At 42.0% G+C, this 17,346-nt stretch overlaps 1 protein-coding gene across 3 annotated transcripts; it reads right to left on the bottom strand.

Moving 5' to 3' along the window:
• Window positions 1–20: 20 nt before the first annotated feature.
• On the bottom strand, window positions 21–16,917 carry LOC106632348 (src substrate cortactin). Of its 3 annotated transcripts, XM_014329144.2 has the most exons (16): window positions 16,750–16,916; window positions 14,567–14,675; window positions 14,380–14,453; window positions 14,147–14,276; window positions 12,000–12,110; window positions 11,482–11,536; window positions 10,270–10,380; window positions 9,589–9,699; window positions 8,411–8,521; window positions 5,637–5,747; window positions 3,928–3,983; window positions 3,785–3,854; window positions 3,442–3,683; window positions 2,498–2,624; window positions 1,974–2,042; window positions 21–1,800 (listed from the first exon to the last, which is right to left on the bottom strand). In XM_014329144.2, exons 2-16 carry the CDS (start codon window positions 14,648–14,650, stop codon window positions 1,664–1,666), a joined length of 1,599 nt encoding a protein of 532 aa, XP_014184630.1. In that variant the 5' UTR covers window positions 14,651–14,675; window positions 16,750–16,916; the 3' UTR covers window positions 21–1,663. The 3 variants fall into 3 exon arrangements, with proteins under 3 accessions (XP_014184630.1, XP_042069932.1, XP_014184631.1); XM_042213998.1 differs by lacking the exon at window positions 10,270–10,380 and having other exon boundaries at window positions 16,750–16,917; XM_014329145.2 differs by lacking the exon at window positions 5,637–5,747 and having other exon boundaries at window positions 16,750–16,914.
• Between the last annotated feature and the right edge of the window lie 429 nt (window positions 16,918–17,346).

Below are 17,346 nucleotides of genomic sequence, written 5' to 3'. Positions count from 1 at the left end.
CAAAAAAACAAAACCATAAACAAGCTTATTTAGTTTATTTATTGAAACTAAAAAATAAAAAGAACAAGCAGGTAATAATGTGACTCAAGCAAACAGAGGTACAGATAATACATTTAAAAAGGTCACTTTTTTAATTATAAAACCCAGAAGATGAATAAACGAAGAAACTCTCACACGCACGCACACACCTGTGGAAGCTACACTACTGCACTCCACAGACGAGCAGTTTGTCCAGCCTGCTGCCTGTTGGGAATTATTCATGTTTGGAGAACAGACTGAAGCCCTGTCCCTCAACATCAGCTGGATACATTTCCACAGGTCATCGTCACTGCCGACAACGAGAGGTCGCACGCACCGCTGGGTCATAGCGAAGGATGTCAGTTGGGCTCCAGAGCAGTCATCACAAAGCTTCACGTGTATATCAACATGACGCACAAAAACCTCCAAGCATTCCCAGCGACAAGAAAAGAAACCCTATAAAAGTCCTGTCCACCTCCACAGAAGAACACAGTGACGGAACAAAAACCCTGCTTTTATATCTAGGACTTCTTTCAAGCATTATAAAGTATGAGCTCTATGTACATGATTCAAAGCATGAAGTCTATGATTCAGCACTGCAGAATAGAATTCAAATAACACTGTGTCTTTATCTGGTGATTCACCCAAGTAGCACAAATGAATCTCTGGTGTTGTTGGCCCTGTGATTCTGAGAACAACTTAATAAAGGTAAGTTTTCTCCAACAGACAAAAAGACTTATTCATACTACACGAAGCTCTAAACCATCCTCAGATTTCATCAGCATGCACAGGGGGGTTTGGACTCCTGTGCAACACCGCAAACTACAAACACCAAGAAGCAAATGGGATCATTGGGTCATTGGACTGGACAGAATATAACCATTAATATACATGATAATCCAAAGAGGAAGGGAGATTTGTTTCACTTCAAACTGCTCCTGCTTAAATTAAGGTTGAGCTACTACACAGTGAGCACCCTGAGCTCTGTGCACATCGTTTCAGATGTTATAAGCTCGATTTAGCCATTTCTCTGCTCTTTGGTGAGACTGAGAGTACTCTTCATGATGCAATCACTGCATTTCCTCACACCAACTCCTCCAGCTGCTTTTAAGGCTGCTTTTAAGGCTGGAAGATGTTGATGGAGGGGGAACCATCCGCAGGCCACAGGACCAGGGGGAGAATAATTAGCCAATAATTATTCACTGACATACGGAGAAGCAACAATGCCTGATCAACACCTTGTGAAGCTGCAAAATGCAAGCTGGGACTGCACGACTGGTGTTAAAAAGTGAAATCAGCTCAGTCTCCAAATAAACTATTGGTTGCATCTTGCAGCTTTAACTCCTGCTAAACAGAGGTGCAAAGCTTTGTGTCGCGTTAAGTCGAGTATTCAGTCAGATAACCGGTTCTCTATTTTGTCTCCGATTTAAAAATAACTGAATAGATAGGAGAGAAGAAGAAGAAAAGCTGTGAGGAGCTCAGACATCTAGCATTGTGTCGGAACACTAAGATGACGCGAAGAGAGGGAGGGAAAAAGTAAAAAAGAGAGAGAAAAAAAAAAGACCCAGGTGTGAGAAGGACAGTATCTGAAAACGTCTCCCTCCCCTTTTTCGCAAAAGCACGGGGAGACGGGTCATCATCGCCATCACTGCCGAACCTCCACATAGTTGGCTGGGAAAAGGCCGTAAGCACCTCTGCACACGCCTCGCCACCAGCCCTCGTCGATCATCTCAATGTTGGTGATGATGTCGTCGGGGTCAAACGAAATTTCGTCGTCGCCCGCTGAAATGGGAAGACATTCATGAGGAAGGAGCTCTAAATGTCTCAAGAGCTTACTGTTGATACAATAATGGTCAAAAACAAAAAAAACTGATCCTCTAAATAATTTCATCCAGGATCTAAAGTGCACTTTGATTCTTCTATAAAGGACATACACATATATACATAAACTCTACCTGCTTGATAGTCATATAGGGCCACAGCTGTCACCCCAAGGTCCTCCCCGTAGTCGTACTGCTGCGTGTCTGCAATTGAACAGTAGTTTAAATAAAAGCTTACAGAGCAATCAGGTGGTTCTACACTACAAGGAACTCTAACCTACAGATTAACAAAGACATGACGGTGCTATAAATGTTGTTTTTTCAACTAATTCCTTATTCACACAAATCTTTCTGTTTAATACTGTTTTAAAACAAAGTGTCATTTTCTACCTTTAGACAATAAAATAAAACAAAAAAAAAAAACAATTGCATAGCAAACAGCAGTTTGTCAGATGAAATGTAAGTAAAAGAATCATGAGTGTAACAGGTTTTAGTCCCTTCTTGGCTCCTGTGTCCAAAGTAGAAAGCTACACTGCATTAATGCCGTCCTGTAATGCAGTGTAAGCATTCCTGTGTGAACGCCAGAGGGGAAAAGCCACCAATAACACAACAATAATAATAATAATAATAATTAAAATAAATAAAATAAAGAGCTTCACCTTCTGCTGCAGACTCCTTGGGGTTCTGGTACAGATCATCGTGCGGTGTGTAGTGGCTCTGTGGCTCTGCCTCATACAGCTGCCCTCCATTCTCAGCGGTGTCGTAGGCCTCATCCTCCTCCGTGTTCTAACACAGTAAACACAGCATGTTAAAGACTGCAGCACTCATGTTAGAGAGAGAGCGCGCTGATTTGGAGAGCTAGCTTATACTATCGCCAAACTATACTGTAATAGTATTAGTAAGGTTTACCAGACACAGTAGCGTCTGAAACAACTCCAGTCCCAACAAGTTAGTTTCTCCTGATCAAATTAGGTTTTTATAAGTTAAAAAAAACAAGACCTGAAGACAATGTTTTAAAGTTTGGTGTCATGTATACTACATGCATGCATCCAAGCTTTTCCTGGATAACGATGATGATGATAACAATAATAATCCACTGTTGGTCTAAAACACAGCAGTGCCACAAAGAGTGATGCAAAAGTGTCTGTGTGTTAATGGGCGATCGTGGCTCAAGAGTTGGGAGTTCGCCTTGTAATCGGAAGGTTGCCGATTCGAGCCCCGGCTCCGACAGTCTCGGTCGTTGTGTCCTTGGGCGAGACACTTCACACGTTGCCTACTGGTGGTGGTCAGAGGGCCCGGTGATGCCAGGGTCCTCTGTCAGTGCGCCCCAGGGTGGCTGTGGCTACAATGTAGCTGCCATCACCAGTCTGTGTGTGTGAATGTGTGGATGACTGGATGCTTTGGGGTCCTTAGGGACTAGTAAAGCGCTATACAAATCCAGGCCATTTATGTGCCGAGTTCTCTTCCTGGGAAACAGTCTTTGTATAAAAACTTTGCAATCGCAATCAAGTCCTGTAAAAAACATTCTTTGCGTCTCTACATGGGCAGCGTCACAGTGAGCTTTAGGCCTAAACCTAAGCATTCAAAAATCACTACGACTCACCCCGTGGCTTCTAACTGGTTGAACCGCTGGAGTCGGGCTTGGGGTCGGACTGGGACTTGCAGCAGGGACAGGAGACGGGGCTTTGGCAGTCTCTTCAATTTGGCGGCGCGCTGCCTCCTGCTCTTGCTGCTCCTTGGCCTGACGACGCAGCCGCTCCTCCTCAGCCCTCTTTCTGTCCTCCTCCTCTTTCTGCTTGGCGATGTTCTCAAAGCGGGCCTTGATGCTTCCTGTGCTGCTGGCACCTGATGAGAACGATTGGGAACGGGGAGGAAACAAAGTGACGTCGACTACCTAGTTTCCTCAAGTTGTGACTAACAGACGGCTGATGATGAACGATGCTCACCGGCCTCCACAGGTTTGGTTTTCTGGTAAGCTGGAGTCAGCTTCTCCACATTCTCGAATGTGCTCGCGCTCTGCTCAATGTCAGACGTAACATGTAAGACAAGGCCCTCTACAGAAAAGTACGCACAAACACGGAGTCCTTACCTTATCCATGCGATCATTCTGGACACCAAACTTCCCTCCAAAGCCTTTAGAATAATCTGGCAACAAAGAGGAGAAAAAGTGAATGTTACTTTGTGTCTAAGGACTCAACTACAATGTGCATCACCAGAGCCTGTGCTCCAGAGGAGAGCTCAAACGCACTCTCTGGTCCGAGTTCAGCTGAAGCACACTGTAGGTTGACTGGGCCGACTGAAGATGTGCAAGAATCAAAGAAGCAGGAGGAAAACGAAACGGGCTGACAGGAGAATGCTGACACAAGGAAACATTTGTTCATGCGGCCAACTCAGCTTAATCTCTGCAATGAAGAAGAGCTGTGTCCGTGCAACAATAGCAGGAAGCCTTCGTTTTAAAGAATAAATCAAAAATATGCAGTGTGGTCATACAGAATCATGCACAAAATATATGCATAAGCAAAACAAACAGCATCACGGCAGTGCCACAAACAGCCAGGGGTGGTGAACAGGGAAGGCCGAGGCGATATGATAGCGGCTTTCAAGTTATTCACGGGAACTGCCCCCTAATTGGCCCTTTGGACATTTTGTTTGCTGCGTTTATGGTTTCACTGCCTTTTACGTGGAATTTGCTGATATGATTGACAGAAGCAGTCTGCTGTTCGTCCCCCTGACAGACATCCTCGTAGGGTCGTTCCTGCAGCTGGATAAAAGATCCAGGCTGCAAACCACACAGTAGGGCTGGGCCATATACCGTCCATGGTAATACCGGTATAATATTGGGCAACAATAAGAAAATGAGATATCGCAATAGAATATGGGTAAACACGCATGCGCAGTGCCTTTGTTTTCATACGCACATGGCGGAAAGTATTTTGTCTAGTGTCAATTACATCGTTATCGCAAATTTTCAAATGTATATCATGATAAATAATTTTGGTCTTATCGCCCTGCTCTACTGCTCATCTCCTGGGATTTCCCTGTACATCCATCTCGAGAGTTTAGAGATGTGGTCCAAAAACAAAATGAAAAAAAAAAAAGTCCACTGAGCAGCAGTTCTGGGCAGAAATACTTTGAGGCCAGAGGAATGCATCATGGCGTGTATCAACAGTTCAGGGTGCTGTTAGAGTGAGGTCACAAGACTCCAATGGAGCAACTATTATCAGGAGATTCACGTAAAGGGCAGCTGGCAAATCTGACAATCAAAGCAATTCTGAAGGTAAAGCGCTTTATAAGAACCATTTACAAGAGGCCCCAACTGATTCTGGCAAGATGCATCTAATAAACCAGCTGGTGACCAGTAGACTCGCTTTAAGTGATTGTTAGTCCTAGGCGCCACTTTGGGATCACTATATCAAGGAGATCAGATAAAATTGAAAGTAAATCACTTTGCAGAACAGGCCTCTGGGGTTGGCGTGCCGGTGCCCGTTCACGGCTGTCTTGAACGCGTAACACTGCATCTTCTCACTCACCTGCACTACTGCCTACATTTGTTTGTTATAACAGTCTGATAGATTCCTCTGCCCCTCCATGGCCTTACAATAGGATTGATGACAGTAAACTAAAAGTCTCAGTCAGTGCTGCACAGGTGGGCATGTCACTGTGGGAGTGGGAGGGGCTTCTGTCAGAGCCAGCCAAAGAAGCTAAGAGGGAGGACTTTTCATAGGAAGGGAAGGATCAGGAGGAGCTTTGTAAAAGGGAGGGTGGGGTTGGGTGACGTGCTCAGGAAAGTATCTGTGCCTTTTTGGGACTCGTGCTTGGCCAGGTTCTCCTTGTGCTCATAGCCCAGGGCACACTGGTCCTGCCTCTCCACCTCTACCCCATACTTCCCTCCAAACCCACGCTTATAGTCTGCAACACAATACATACACATATACGGACAGACAAACATCACACACATATTACAAAATAAACACCGAATACATGTAAAAGACACACATATAGCGACAATGATGCACCCACCAGGCTGCTAACAGAACGACAAAGAAAAGGCCTTCGTGTTCTTGCCCGTTCACTCAGCACTCAATGTTCGGATTCACTGCGAATGGTTTTTACAACTATGAAGAGGCTTTTCCTCTTCAGCTGGTCTGCTCCCTCGTTACCTTCGTCTTCAGTAATGTCTCCTCTGCACATTAATATTTCCTCAGTTTTAGAAGAAAGGAATATTTGTGAACTGAAATGACTTTGAAAACTGAGTAACATGACGTCTGCTACCAAAAGCTGCAGAAATGGTAAAAGCACCTCGACAAATTTGTAGCCAGGGATTATTAAGGATATGAAAACTAGAGATGGCACGATACCACTTTTTTATGTCCGATACCGATATCATAAATTTGGATATCTGCCGATACCGATATGAATCCGATATAGTGTTTTTTAATCAACAAAACTGTTTTTTAAATATCTTGCTGCATTTTGTATAAGTTCATACTCAAGTTTAAAACAACAACTACACTAAAGCTATTCTGTTATACCTGTATGCAAAAAAAAAATTTCATAGTTCAGCAATACTGATCAATCTAATAAACTTAAACCTACACCATCCTCCCTATTCTGGTATTTTAAAGAGTACTTAGCGTAAATATTAAGCAACCTAACTAATAGGGTTCCAACTCCCAGCAACAACAAAAATAAATAAATAAAAAATAGGGAACCACCCCTCACGCTCCACCTCATGATGCTTAATCGAGTAATCAACATTAATTTGATGCAGTGTGAAAAAAAATGCACAGAAATCAATTATTTTTCAAGAAATATTAAATAGATTCAACATCTTTCTTCAACAAAATTGCAGACTGCACAGATGGTACCTTCCCAAAGGAAAAAGTACTATAGCTTACTAGGGTATATATATTAGACTTAATAGTCACTATATACAGTAATTGACTTCTATTCATTTTACATCAAATTAAAACTTTGGGTGTCAGATAATTATTTATTAAAAGCTCGACATTTTAAATGAGAATAAGAAAGAAAAGTATGTCTTTGTGCCCCCTTTTCCCAGTTAATGCCCTATCGGCCCCCCTGGCTAAACTTTGCTAGATCCGCCCCTGCACAGTTACCAGCCGTCAGCTACGTAGAAAAAGATCCTGGTGTAGAAAGTAATATTAAATAAATTCTAACAACAGCTATCAAGCTTAAACGTGCTGCTGTTGTTCAGCCGCTGGTTTCCTCTTTCTGGTGCAAAGTGGGCCAAAAACAAACAAGAGAGACTCGCGACAGAAAAGCCGATCAGCTGATCATTAGCAGTTTCACGATTGAAGTAGCAGCCGGAGAGCGAGAGGCAGTCGCTTGTTAAGCTTAACGCAGGAATGCTTTACAAAGATTCAGAGATGGACTTACACACTTGCTTTACTTCTCTCGGGGATAACTTTGTCGGAGATGAAATGCCGGGTTGCTAGCGAAGCTCCAAATGCTATCCAGACCACCGACAGGTCCCGCATGCCACAGCCGCTCTATCACGTGATGCATACTGCTCCGACGTGCTAACGTTCTGAGGTGAGTTACGGCGTATGTGAGGTGCTTTCGTGATATTTAATGGATCGGATTACATTTTTTATTTTTCTCCGATATCCGATCCAGTAATTTAGGTCAGTATCGGACCGATACCGATACGTAATATCGGATCGGTCCATCTCTAATGAAAACTATAGTTTAAGATAAGAACAGTGTATGATGATCCATCCAAGTAACAGATGGGAAGAGAATAAGCGAGAAGGAGTGGAAGGAGATGATGGGAGGAAGATGTTGAGAAGGACAAAGGAAGGTGGAAGAGGAAAGGATAAAAATGAAGGAGGAAAGGAACAAAGAGTAGGAGGAAGAGAAGGAAAGAAGTAGTTAAGAAGAGAAAGAAGGAGTAAAGGAGAATAAGAACCAGGACACAAGGAGAAGGAAGGAAGAGAAGAAAGAATCGAATGAAGGTTAGGGTGAGGAGGTAAAGGAGGAATAGGCCCCACAGAAACAGAACACAGCATGTGATTGATTGGAATCTTTCAGTTTAGGATAAGGACCCACTTCCCATCAAAGAAATGAAAGTATGAGAGCAGACATAAGAGTAATGTTTGAACTGCTCCCATTCATTTGCTGCATGAAAATCTGATTGACAGGCCAACTTCTCTGACCATCTAGAAGTGGCTTTGCATGGAACTCACTGTGTGAGAATGCCTTTTAGTTTAGATTCATTTACATGCTTGTAATGTCCTGAACACAGCATCAGCTTAAGACCCGACATGCAAATATAAATCTGAGCTGTGGGTTTCGTTTCCGCTTTCTGAGCCATTTTTGCATGCTAGTTGAGGAAGTTGGCAACTTTTTAAACACCGCACTGGAGCCACAACAAAACCACATCTGAGATCGAGTACACGGCCGAGGAGGAAGTTTGGTTTCACGGTTGATTTGTGCCCAACTCAAACTTGTAAAGGTAACCATTTTAACAAACCCTTAATTATTTCATATCGGCAGTGCATCCGTGCGAGTGTCACGCTCAAACACAGAAACCAACTCGGCACCAGTACCTTTCTGGGACTCGTGGAGCTGCAGTTTCTCCTGGTGGTCCCATCCCAGAGCCGATTTGTCCTGTCTGTCAGTCTGCACACCGAATTTGCCCCCAAAGCCCTTCACGTAGTCTGCAGGGAAACATGACACACAGACGCAGGTGTCTAAGATAAAATGTTTAATGACAATCTTGTAATGCTACTTTTAAAAAAAACAACACTGCACCATTTACAAGCTACAGCAGAGAAAGTGCTTTAGTCACTTCTATCAGTGTGACACTAGTTTTTTGTTTGACAAACTTTATATTTAAACATTATTTAACGTTTACTCATTCAATCCTAACAGTGGAGGCAGCTGCATGTTGCACATCACTCGTTCCAAACAGGAATTACAGTGAGCGGTATTAAACTGTCTGCTGCCCACCTATTCCAACAATGATGCTTTAAAACGCCTGACTGATTTATACCCAAACGTAGGTTACAAACACAGTCGGGGCATTGTGGAGGTCGTTTATGCATTTGATACGAGTCTTATCTGCTGTTGGCCAATGAGGCGTGACAAGCAAGCAGCTACACACAGCTGCTGTGCTGAAACTGCAAAATTACAGACAAGTCAGGACAGACATGAGGGTGTGACCTACTGAGACCCTCTGGACACAAAGCTGCTAATAACACATCAGCAGCGCGAGTTTAACAGCACGAGCTGAAAGCAAACAAAAGCCGTTTACTCTGTCGCTCGTTCTTTCACGGTAACAAGGAATCAGAGCAGTGAAAACAAGGTCACTGCACACAACAACAACAAGTATGTGATTTTTTTATAATAACAAAACTCATCCTATTATTACACCCTTCAAACTTCAGTCACAAATTATATAATAAATAATTAAAATCAGTGACAGTAACTCCCCTGTGTGAAGAATCAGCTCTGCATAGATGTCACCATCTGTGCGTCACATGCTCCACCGTTCTGACCCCAAAATTCAAATTAATGACTTTTTTTTTCAGCCAAAATTACAAAACAAGTTTGAGGCCTGTGACTGTTGGGTTAAACGTTTGTTTGTAATCTGACCAACACCACTTGTGTCAATAAAATAATCTGCCATCAGTTTGTTTGCACGCGCTTCAACCGTGATCAAAATAAGAGCGTTTTTTTTTTTTAAGAAAATAAAATGTTCACAGCGAGTGCCGACTGCTGTTACCTTTCTGGGATTCGTGCCTCTCTGTTTTGCCTTGATACTCGAAGCCCACGGCACTCTTGTCCACCTTGTCCATCTCAACGCCAAACTTGCCTCCAAAGCCCTTGGCATAATCTGCCAAAGGCCCAGGGGAGAGGAGAAAACAAAGTTCAAACAGAAAAACTAATTTTGCTTATGCATCAAGTACGTTTAGTTTATTCAACATATGATGTTGTCTTCTGTGTCAAGTGGAAATGTGCTTATTGAGAATGTAGACAAAAAACAAAACCCCCCTACAGATGCTGACTACCTGATGGATGTTAAGGTGTTAAACAAAAACAGCAGTCCAAATTGAAACAGCCTCCCAGCCCCAAAAAATAAAAAAAATAAACTGGAGCCATGGAATGAAAACATCGTATGTACAAAACACCATGTAAGATAACTTATAGTCTTTAATTAGAATGCATTTTGATCCAGGGCAAAAAAACAAAAACAAACATGCAGCTCAAAGCAGTTAAGTTATTGTTGTGCAATCTCAAATAAGCAGGCTGAGGAATGATGGAATGAAGAAAAGCAAAAACAAACATGATCTGCCAGGACCTGCAGGCTGCTGCGCAATTACAGCTCTAGTGTCTGTCTGTCTTCACTTTTGCCATCTTTCTGCAGATTAATGAGAATGCCATACGGCAGGAAACCTCGACAAACCTTTCTGGGACTCGTGTTTCTCGGTTTTGCCTTGGTAATCGAAGCCCACGGCACTCTGGTCGACTCGATCAGCCTGCACTCCGTATCGCCCCCCAAACCCTGTGGTGTAGTCTACACAGCAGAGCAAGGAGGAGGGAAGGGGCAAGGTTCAGAGATCAGGGTGAAGCAGTATGGGAGCAGTGATCGTGGAGCAGCCCAATTCCAAACTCCCTATTGACACTTCCGGGTGCTAGCCTCTGGGTCATTCCATCCAAAAAATAAAAACTTTATAAAACTTAAAATTTGGAAAAGTTTCCACTTGATCTCTGCAGAATCAGCTGAGATATTGACTTTAACAATAACTTGAGTCTATTTAATGAAACAGTCATATTACAGACTTCAAGTACATGGGAAGGTGGGCTGAAATTTGGCACCTTTGAATTTGAATATAAAAAAATAAAATATTAGAAACAAAAACAAGATTTTGGCTTCAGAGAGAGAGTTGGTGTAGAATTGATTTAGTTGCTTTTTAAAAAAATAAATAAATTTAAGCAGAGCTTGAATATGCTCTGCTCATTAGTGCTGAACCCTTCGCGTAGATCGCTCCTGCATGCTGAAATGCATTGAATGCCTTCATTCAATCTACTCAAGTTATTTTGCAAAAATCAGACCAATTCTGACAAGCTCAGGTGGCTACACACTGACATTTCATGGGATGATTCAACAGCTAAGACAGAATCACAACAGCAATGACAAACTAACAAGATTATCACACAATCATATCATGCTTTTTTAATTACTCATTGAGGGCCATGTACATCTTATGTACACCTACTGTAGCAACAAGGGACAGCAATAAGGAAGCATTGGAATTGGGCAGATATTCAGGACTGTGGTTCAAAGCACTGTTGAGGGAATGAGAGCAACAAAGGTTGACAGCCTGGGTAAGCAGCCTCAGCACTGAGGGCCACGAAGCCTTCCTGAGTACCAGGATCACTGCAGTCTGTAACTGTAGTTTGTTTTGACTCTATCCCAGCACACTGGGTCTAACAAAAACGCCATTATTATGTCTCAAATTCTAGCTTTAACCTGATTTTTTCTTTTTTTATCCATCTAATCTATTACTAATGTGTCCACTGAGTAAAGCCTTAGTTCCATGTCCAGAACACTTTTGCATATCTAAAGAAGTCAAAACCAGCAGTTTTGCAAAGACATAACAAATAAGGACATCACCTTTCTGTGACGCGTGCTTCTCCGTCTTTCCAGCATACTCAAACCCAACAGCTGACTGGAAGGAGACAGGAAGAAGCAAAGCAGTTATTCTACTGATTAGACGCATTTAAAAGGTTTGCATTCGTAGCGTGCAATGTTGTCGAAGTTGTGTAAATGACATGCAAATAAGGCTGCCATGGCTGATTAAACTCAAATCTTAGTTTTTGTCATTTATGGAGAAGGTTTTGTGACACAGCATGCTTCCTTCTGAAACCTTAGGTCTGTAGTTTTACTTCCAGCCTAATGTGCATGAACACTGCTGTGCAGTAGAGCAATTACTCTTGATGTGGAGGAGATACGTTCTTTAGCAAACTTAAAAACAAAACATGACACATACAATACAATGCATCATTTCATTTTTGTAAAAAGAAGGTGTTGGGGGGGCGGGGCTTCATTTTACACAGCAGGAACATTACTAATAAAAAGTGTCTAAGAAAGTGTTGTGCTACTGTTCGAATGAGGTCAGCAACAGGAAATACCTGGTCAACACGGTCAGCCTGCACTCCAAACTTCCCCCCAAAGCCCTTAGAGGTGTCAACCTGGGAGCAGTGCTTGGACAGTTTGCTCTGGTAGTCGTGTCCAACAGCAGACTGTCAAGGCACAAAGACGCAAACGTAAATGCATGTAGATATTTAAAATGCTGCATAAAGCAGAAGACTGACAACGCTAATGAAAGATGGCAGAAAACATGAAAATAGAAGGAAAACTAGGCACAGCCAGCAGGAGGTGTATCGACTGTGGAACACCAACTACTGACTTAGCGCGCACACACGCACGCAGACACACACCTGCAAAAGCACGTAGCAAGCTGGCTGGTTTCAGCTACATGAAAAACCACAACTACAGGAACTACTAGTTTCAACCCTCCAAACAAAGAAACAAAATAAAACATTAACACTGCAGTACAGCTGTGCACACAAACAATGTGTTACACTTATTTTAACAAATCAGTCAGACTACTAGGAAATTGTTTCCATATTTTCATTGAATGTAACTACACGTGGTTTTCATCTTTTCATCAAATTCTACAATTTTGTCAAGTTGGAGTTGTAAAGTGAAGAAGCTCTGCAGCCTCAGACTACAGCACACTCCCTCACCTTGCCAGACGTGTAATTAGAATTGGTCTGTGCGACATCAACCCTTACTAGGGCTGCTCGATTATGGCAAAAATGATAATCACGATTATTTTCACTGAAATTGAGATCACGATTATTTGACGATATTTATTTAACCCTTTAAGACCTACTATAGAACCAAGTCCACCAGAGCTTATATTATTTTTTTACATGTTGTAGTGCCATTTGTGGGAGCATTTCAAGTTGCTATACATCAATACAACTGTTATAGCCCATATTTTAATAATATGTATGCATTAAGTCCATAGTAATTACATAAATTGCAAAAAAGTGCAATAAACTACAAAAAAAATTGAAAATCGCTTTTGTTTTGTTTACATATATTTCTACTTGGAGAAATTTAAGAGGTTTATCCCTCAAAACTTTAAATACAATAAAGTTGCAAAAAATAGTTTCCACACAGGAAATTTATTTTGAGTGTCTTCATAGTTTTATTTTGGAGATACAGCAATTTTTATATACTGCAGGAAAAACAAAAAACAATCCTATGATGCAAATTTGCAAAGAAAACAGCAGGTGCATCATTTCACTGTGGGAAGTGTTACGAACAGCTGATGGACGGCAAAGCGTGTTTCTGGAATATTATGTTTTTGTTCCTGCAAGCGCTTTTTATGCAATTTTTGCAAAGCTATATGTGGAACGAAACCGTGACCGAGGACAAGCTGATGGCATACAGATGTAAGTACAACTCCTCCGGTTTCATATGCAAAACAAATTATTGCGCTAGCTTACACGGTTCAGGTTCTACAGGGATTTAAAAATAGTTACGCAAAACGGAGCGTGCTGCTCTGACCGGCTTTAAAGGGTTAACAATGACTTTAAAAAATAATATAAAATAGTGTGCAACACCACTGAAGTTTTTTTTTTTTAAACCTCTTTTCAACCAACGGCAGTCACTCTCCAAATAACTTCTGCTTAGCTTTCCGAGCTTCCCTCGGGTCCTCTTAATCAGCGGTCTCCAACCTTTTTTGCGCCACGGACCGGTTTATGCCCGACAATATTTTCACGGACCGGCCTTTAAGGTGTCGCGGATAAATGAGGGAGGGGCTAATAATCGGCTCAGTCATTTTTAATGATCGTTGAAAGCCCAGATCGTAATCGTGATTAAAATTCGATTAATTGAGCAGCCCTACCTTAAACCCTTAACAACAACAATAATCTTTGGATGTCATGTGAAAGCAGACAGACCTGTTATGCAACAGGTAGGGTCATTCCCTGCAGTAGAATTTGCCATCTTTGTTTTCCATTTATGCACAATTTTAAGCAAGACCTATTAGAATTTGCAGTTGGGGAACACTGATCCCTACTCTTTACAATGAAAAGCAATTTCAAATGTCTTCAATGATTCACAGACAGACAAGTTCCTACAATACAAACTGTAAAGGACAGTTCATGTAATTCTTACCAATCTATAAGAAGAAAAACAAAACGACAACAAACAGAATTTGTGTGTCTTTGATCGACTGCACAGGTCTTACTGCCTCCCTCACCTTGTCCATTCGATCTTGCTGCACTCCAAATTTTCCTCCATAGCCATGCGAGGCTTTGGGCATGTTCTCCAACTCCTTCTGCTTCAGGTTGGTATGCTCTGTAGAAACAGTCTCACGCAGACGGTGTATACTACACCAAAGACAACACGGTTAGGACACACAATTTGTAGATTTCCCACAGTGCATTTATTCCCAAAAGAAGGAAAAAAAACCTAAAACATTCGCATCCTTACTCTATGTGCTCCTGATGGCCTGAGCCAGCCACCGTCTTGGCTCCCCAGCGCTGCTCCTTCTCAGACACATCATTCTAGTTTTTTTAAAAACAGAGTAATAATGTCAAAGCCAAGAACACTAGTGAGCAAAATAAGATTTTATTTAAGTGAACCAAGAGGAACTAGAAACAGGAGAAAATACAGGTACCTCAAAGTCGGGGTCAGTCTCCCAGTCGTCGCCTCCATCGTCTACAGACACATTGACTGACTGTCCAGCTGCTGCCTTCCACATGTTTGTGAACCGTATGCCACACACACTGAAATAAATTAAAGACAAATATTTTACACAAGTTGAAGAGGTAGAGGCGTCTGAGGACAGGCTCAAATTTGAAGCGACCTGATGGCTAAAGTTCAGGAAACAACGAAACTTAAAAATATACAGATCAACATTTCAGTCGCATCTGAGCCCACTGACATTCTGAGGCACAACTAGAGTATTATTTCAGTATCACCATTTTATTATTGTTTCCCCCACTTTTCTTCCAGAGAACATTAGTTCTATTAAGGAGCGCAAAACCTATTCCACAAAAGCTCAGTCCCAGCATACACCACCTTATTATCAGATATGCAGATATCAGTCTGCAGGGCATCACTGATGCACATTTATCTCTGCATGCTCTGCAGAAAGTAAATTTATAACTTGCAAGTATTTTCTAACACCTTTCTGCAGTAAAAGGTTTAGGATTTAAGCTTTTTTTACTTCTACATTGAAAATACGCTAACGTCAAAAGAGCTTGATGTGGCGAATCCAGAAATCTGGATCCTCACATGAGCTTAAGTTGGACTTGTGAATAAATGTTAGTAATAAATTAGGACTGTGGCCTTTACCATACATGTTGTCATTTTACTTGACAATTACTTTTCATCTGATTCAATCAAATTCTTTTATCACTTAGCTGTAAATTCAGGTAAATGCCCTTTCCATAATTCCATAAGGATATTTAATTTAAGTGGGTGGATGTGCCAAATTTTCTTGTCGGAGTAACTGAAACAAACCACCAAGCAACAACTGAAAAGCAGTAAAACAAACAAAACAAAAAAATTCTTATAAACTTGCTTTTCTTTGGAACTTGAACAGTATGTTTGCTCTGCAATTCAATTTTTCTGTGTTTACCCAAAAAGACATAACAGCGGAATTTATGTTGTTTTTATCCAATGATGACAAAAAAAGGATTTGTATTTAAATCAAACTAAAGAAAAGCCCAAGTATGCAATCAATGCTGTTTTTTGGAGGTTTTGTGTAAGTTCTGAGTTAATAAATGATCAAATCGATCGACTAGTCTGACAAAAGCTGCATTGATTACTTATAACTACGTAAAAGTAGCTGCACATAAGATCCATGTTAAGCTTAAATGCATTTCTCTATTTCAGCATTGACTGAATACAAATTAATGACTGCTGGTACAACGAAGCAAGACACCCGACTACACCAAGTCCTCTACGCTTATATAAAGTGGACGATTAACTATCTGTAAATTCGCTTATGACATGCGGCCTGTGATCGCGCATCTGTTAGGAACAAACGCTTTCTGTGGCAGTCCCCACTCCTGACTCAGCACCATGTGGGCAATCAGCATCTGTGTTCAATCAGAGGCTGCGGGAGACGTGGCTCCATTCATCTCAGTACAGAGAACAGAGGGAAGGCATCGGGACCAGGAAACTGTAACCTGGCAAGTCCCTACACCAAATGTGTGATTTGTGTCCCACAACACAACCACACCCATCTGCTGCTCACACCGAGCTGCTACTCTCCTTGACCAGGCCTGAGACACGAAAGTCCACTTAGGTGTGACTGTGGTGCAAATAAAATGCAGATAACAGGGAGCAGTTGGCACAGTTGACTATTCCAGTCCACGTAGGAAATTTCCCTGAAGCTCTCTGTGACATTGACCTTAATGGTTTTCCTTGCCTCAGTAAAGTAGGCCAGACTTCATTTGCCAGGACTCAAACATGAACCCGTTTTTGCCATAAAAACGAGTAATGAAATTATGTGGCGTGTTTCTGCTGATGGTCTCAACGGGAACACTGACACAACTGTCAGTGATTCAGGCTTTAATTACGGTTTGAACCGGGACACAGGCTATGGAATAAGATGTACACCTCATCAATGCTTACTGACACACGACGAATCAAAGTTAGATGTCCAAGAGCGGTAAGAAAACTATAAATTACTTAAATAACTGGAAATTGTGTCAGTCTAGCTGTGGTATTTCCTGTTCCAGTTTCCAGCTAGCTGGCTGGCTAAAGCTAACATGCCTTCTGGAATGATGAAGCGCTTCGGCTCGCGCGGACACGTTAACGTGCTCCACCGAAATAATAGTTCATGCTCACCGTTTGCTACAAAGCTAGCTCCGAACAATTGAGTGTTAAAACTCCTCCGGTAGGATACGGTCCTGTCGCAGCTGTAGCTTCGACGGAGAAGCGTTTGTGGATCAGCTCGCGCTCCCTCTTATCTATCCGCGCGACTCTTCCGGCTCTCCCAGTATCCCGTCCTGTTCGCCACAGCGTCGACGTCACAAGAGGGCGTTGCGCGACCTGTTCGTGGTTTTCTAAATGGAGTTTAGTGGAAAAACAGATTTCTTCTAATGCTGCAGCTTAATAAAGCCGCAGGGAACTGGTGTTTTCATTTTGTTAACATGGGAACGTATCCAATAAAATCAGTGCTAGGATACGAAATTACGAAGAGCCTGCCTGGATTTGCCTCACATTTATACAGCACTTTAGACTTAAAGTCACATTTTAACTATACCTTCATCATTTGTGCCTACAGTCACCCCAAAGACGCATTTTAAGTCAGGAAAATCACTGTAAGCCTGCTTTGAGTCCCGCTGTTTGTCCAAAATTAATAAAACGACTGTGCTTTGATAACAAACAAACTTATAGCAACCGAGTAATTATTGCTGGTTCATTGCTCTCTTTGTCATGGAT

Source organism: Haplochromis burtoni, unplaced genomic scaffold, assembly GCF_018398535.1.
Source record: "Haplochromis burtoni strain Fernald_Lab_line unplaced genomic scaffold, NCSU_Asbu1 Contig_509, whole genome shotgun sequence".
Taxonomy (NCBI): domain Eukaryota; kingdom Metazoa; phylum Chordata; class Actinopteri; order Cichliformes; family Cichlidae; genus Haplochromis; species Haplochromis burtoni.
The sequence above is the reverse complement of the archived record's forward strand: the minus strand, read 5'-3'. Positions and strand labels throughout refer to the sequence as shown.

Bases quoted from the DNA above. Each gene is read 5' to 3' on its own strand.
- LOC106632348 (XM_014329144.2), bottom strand. From the start codon at position 14,650: ATGTGGAAGGCAGCAGCTGGACAGTCAGTCAATGTGTCTGTAGACGAT. The intron at 10,381-11,481 runs GTGATGTCCTTA...TCTGCTGTGTAG, and splicing joins GAAGCACGCGTCACAGAAAG to ACTACACCACAGGGTTTGGG. The intron at 3,684-3,784 runs GTGAGCATCGTT...CGTTCTCATCAG, and splicing joins AACCAAACCTGTGGAGGCCG to GTGCCAGCAGCACAGGAAGC.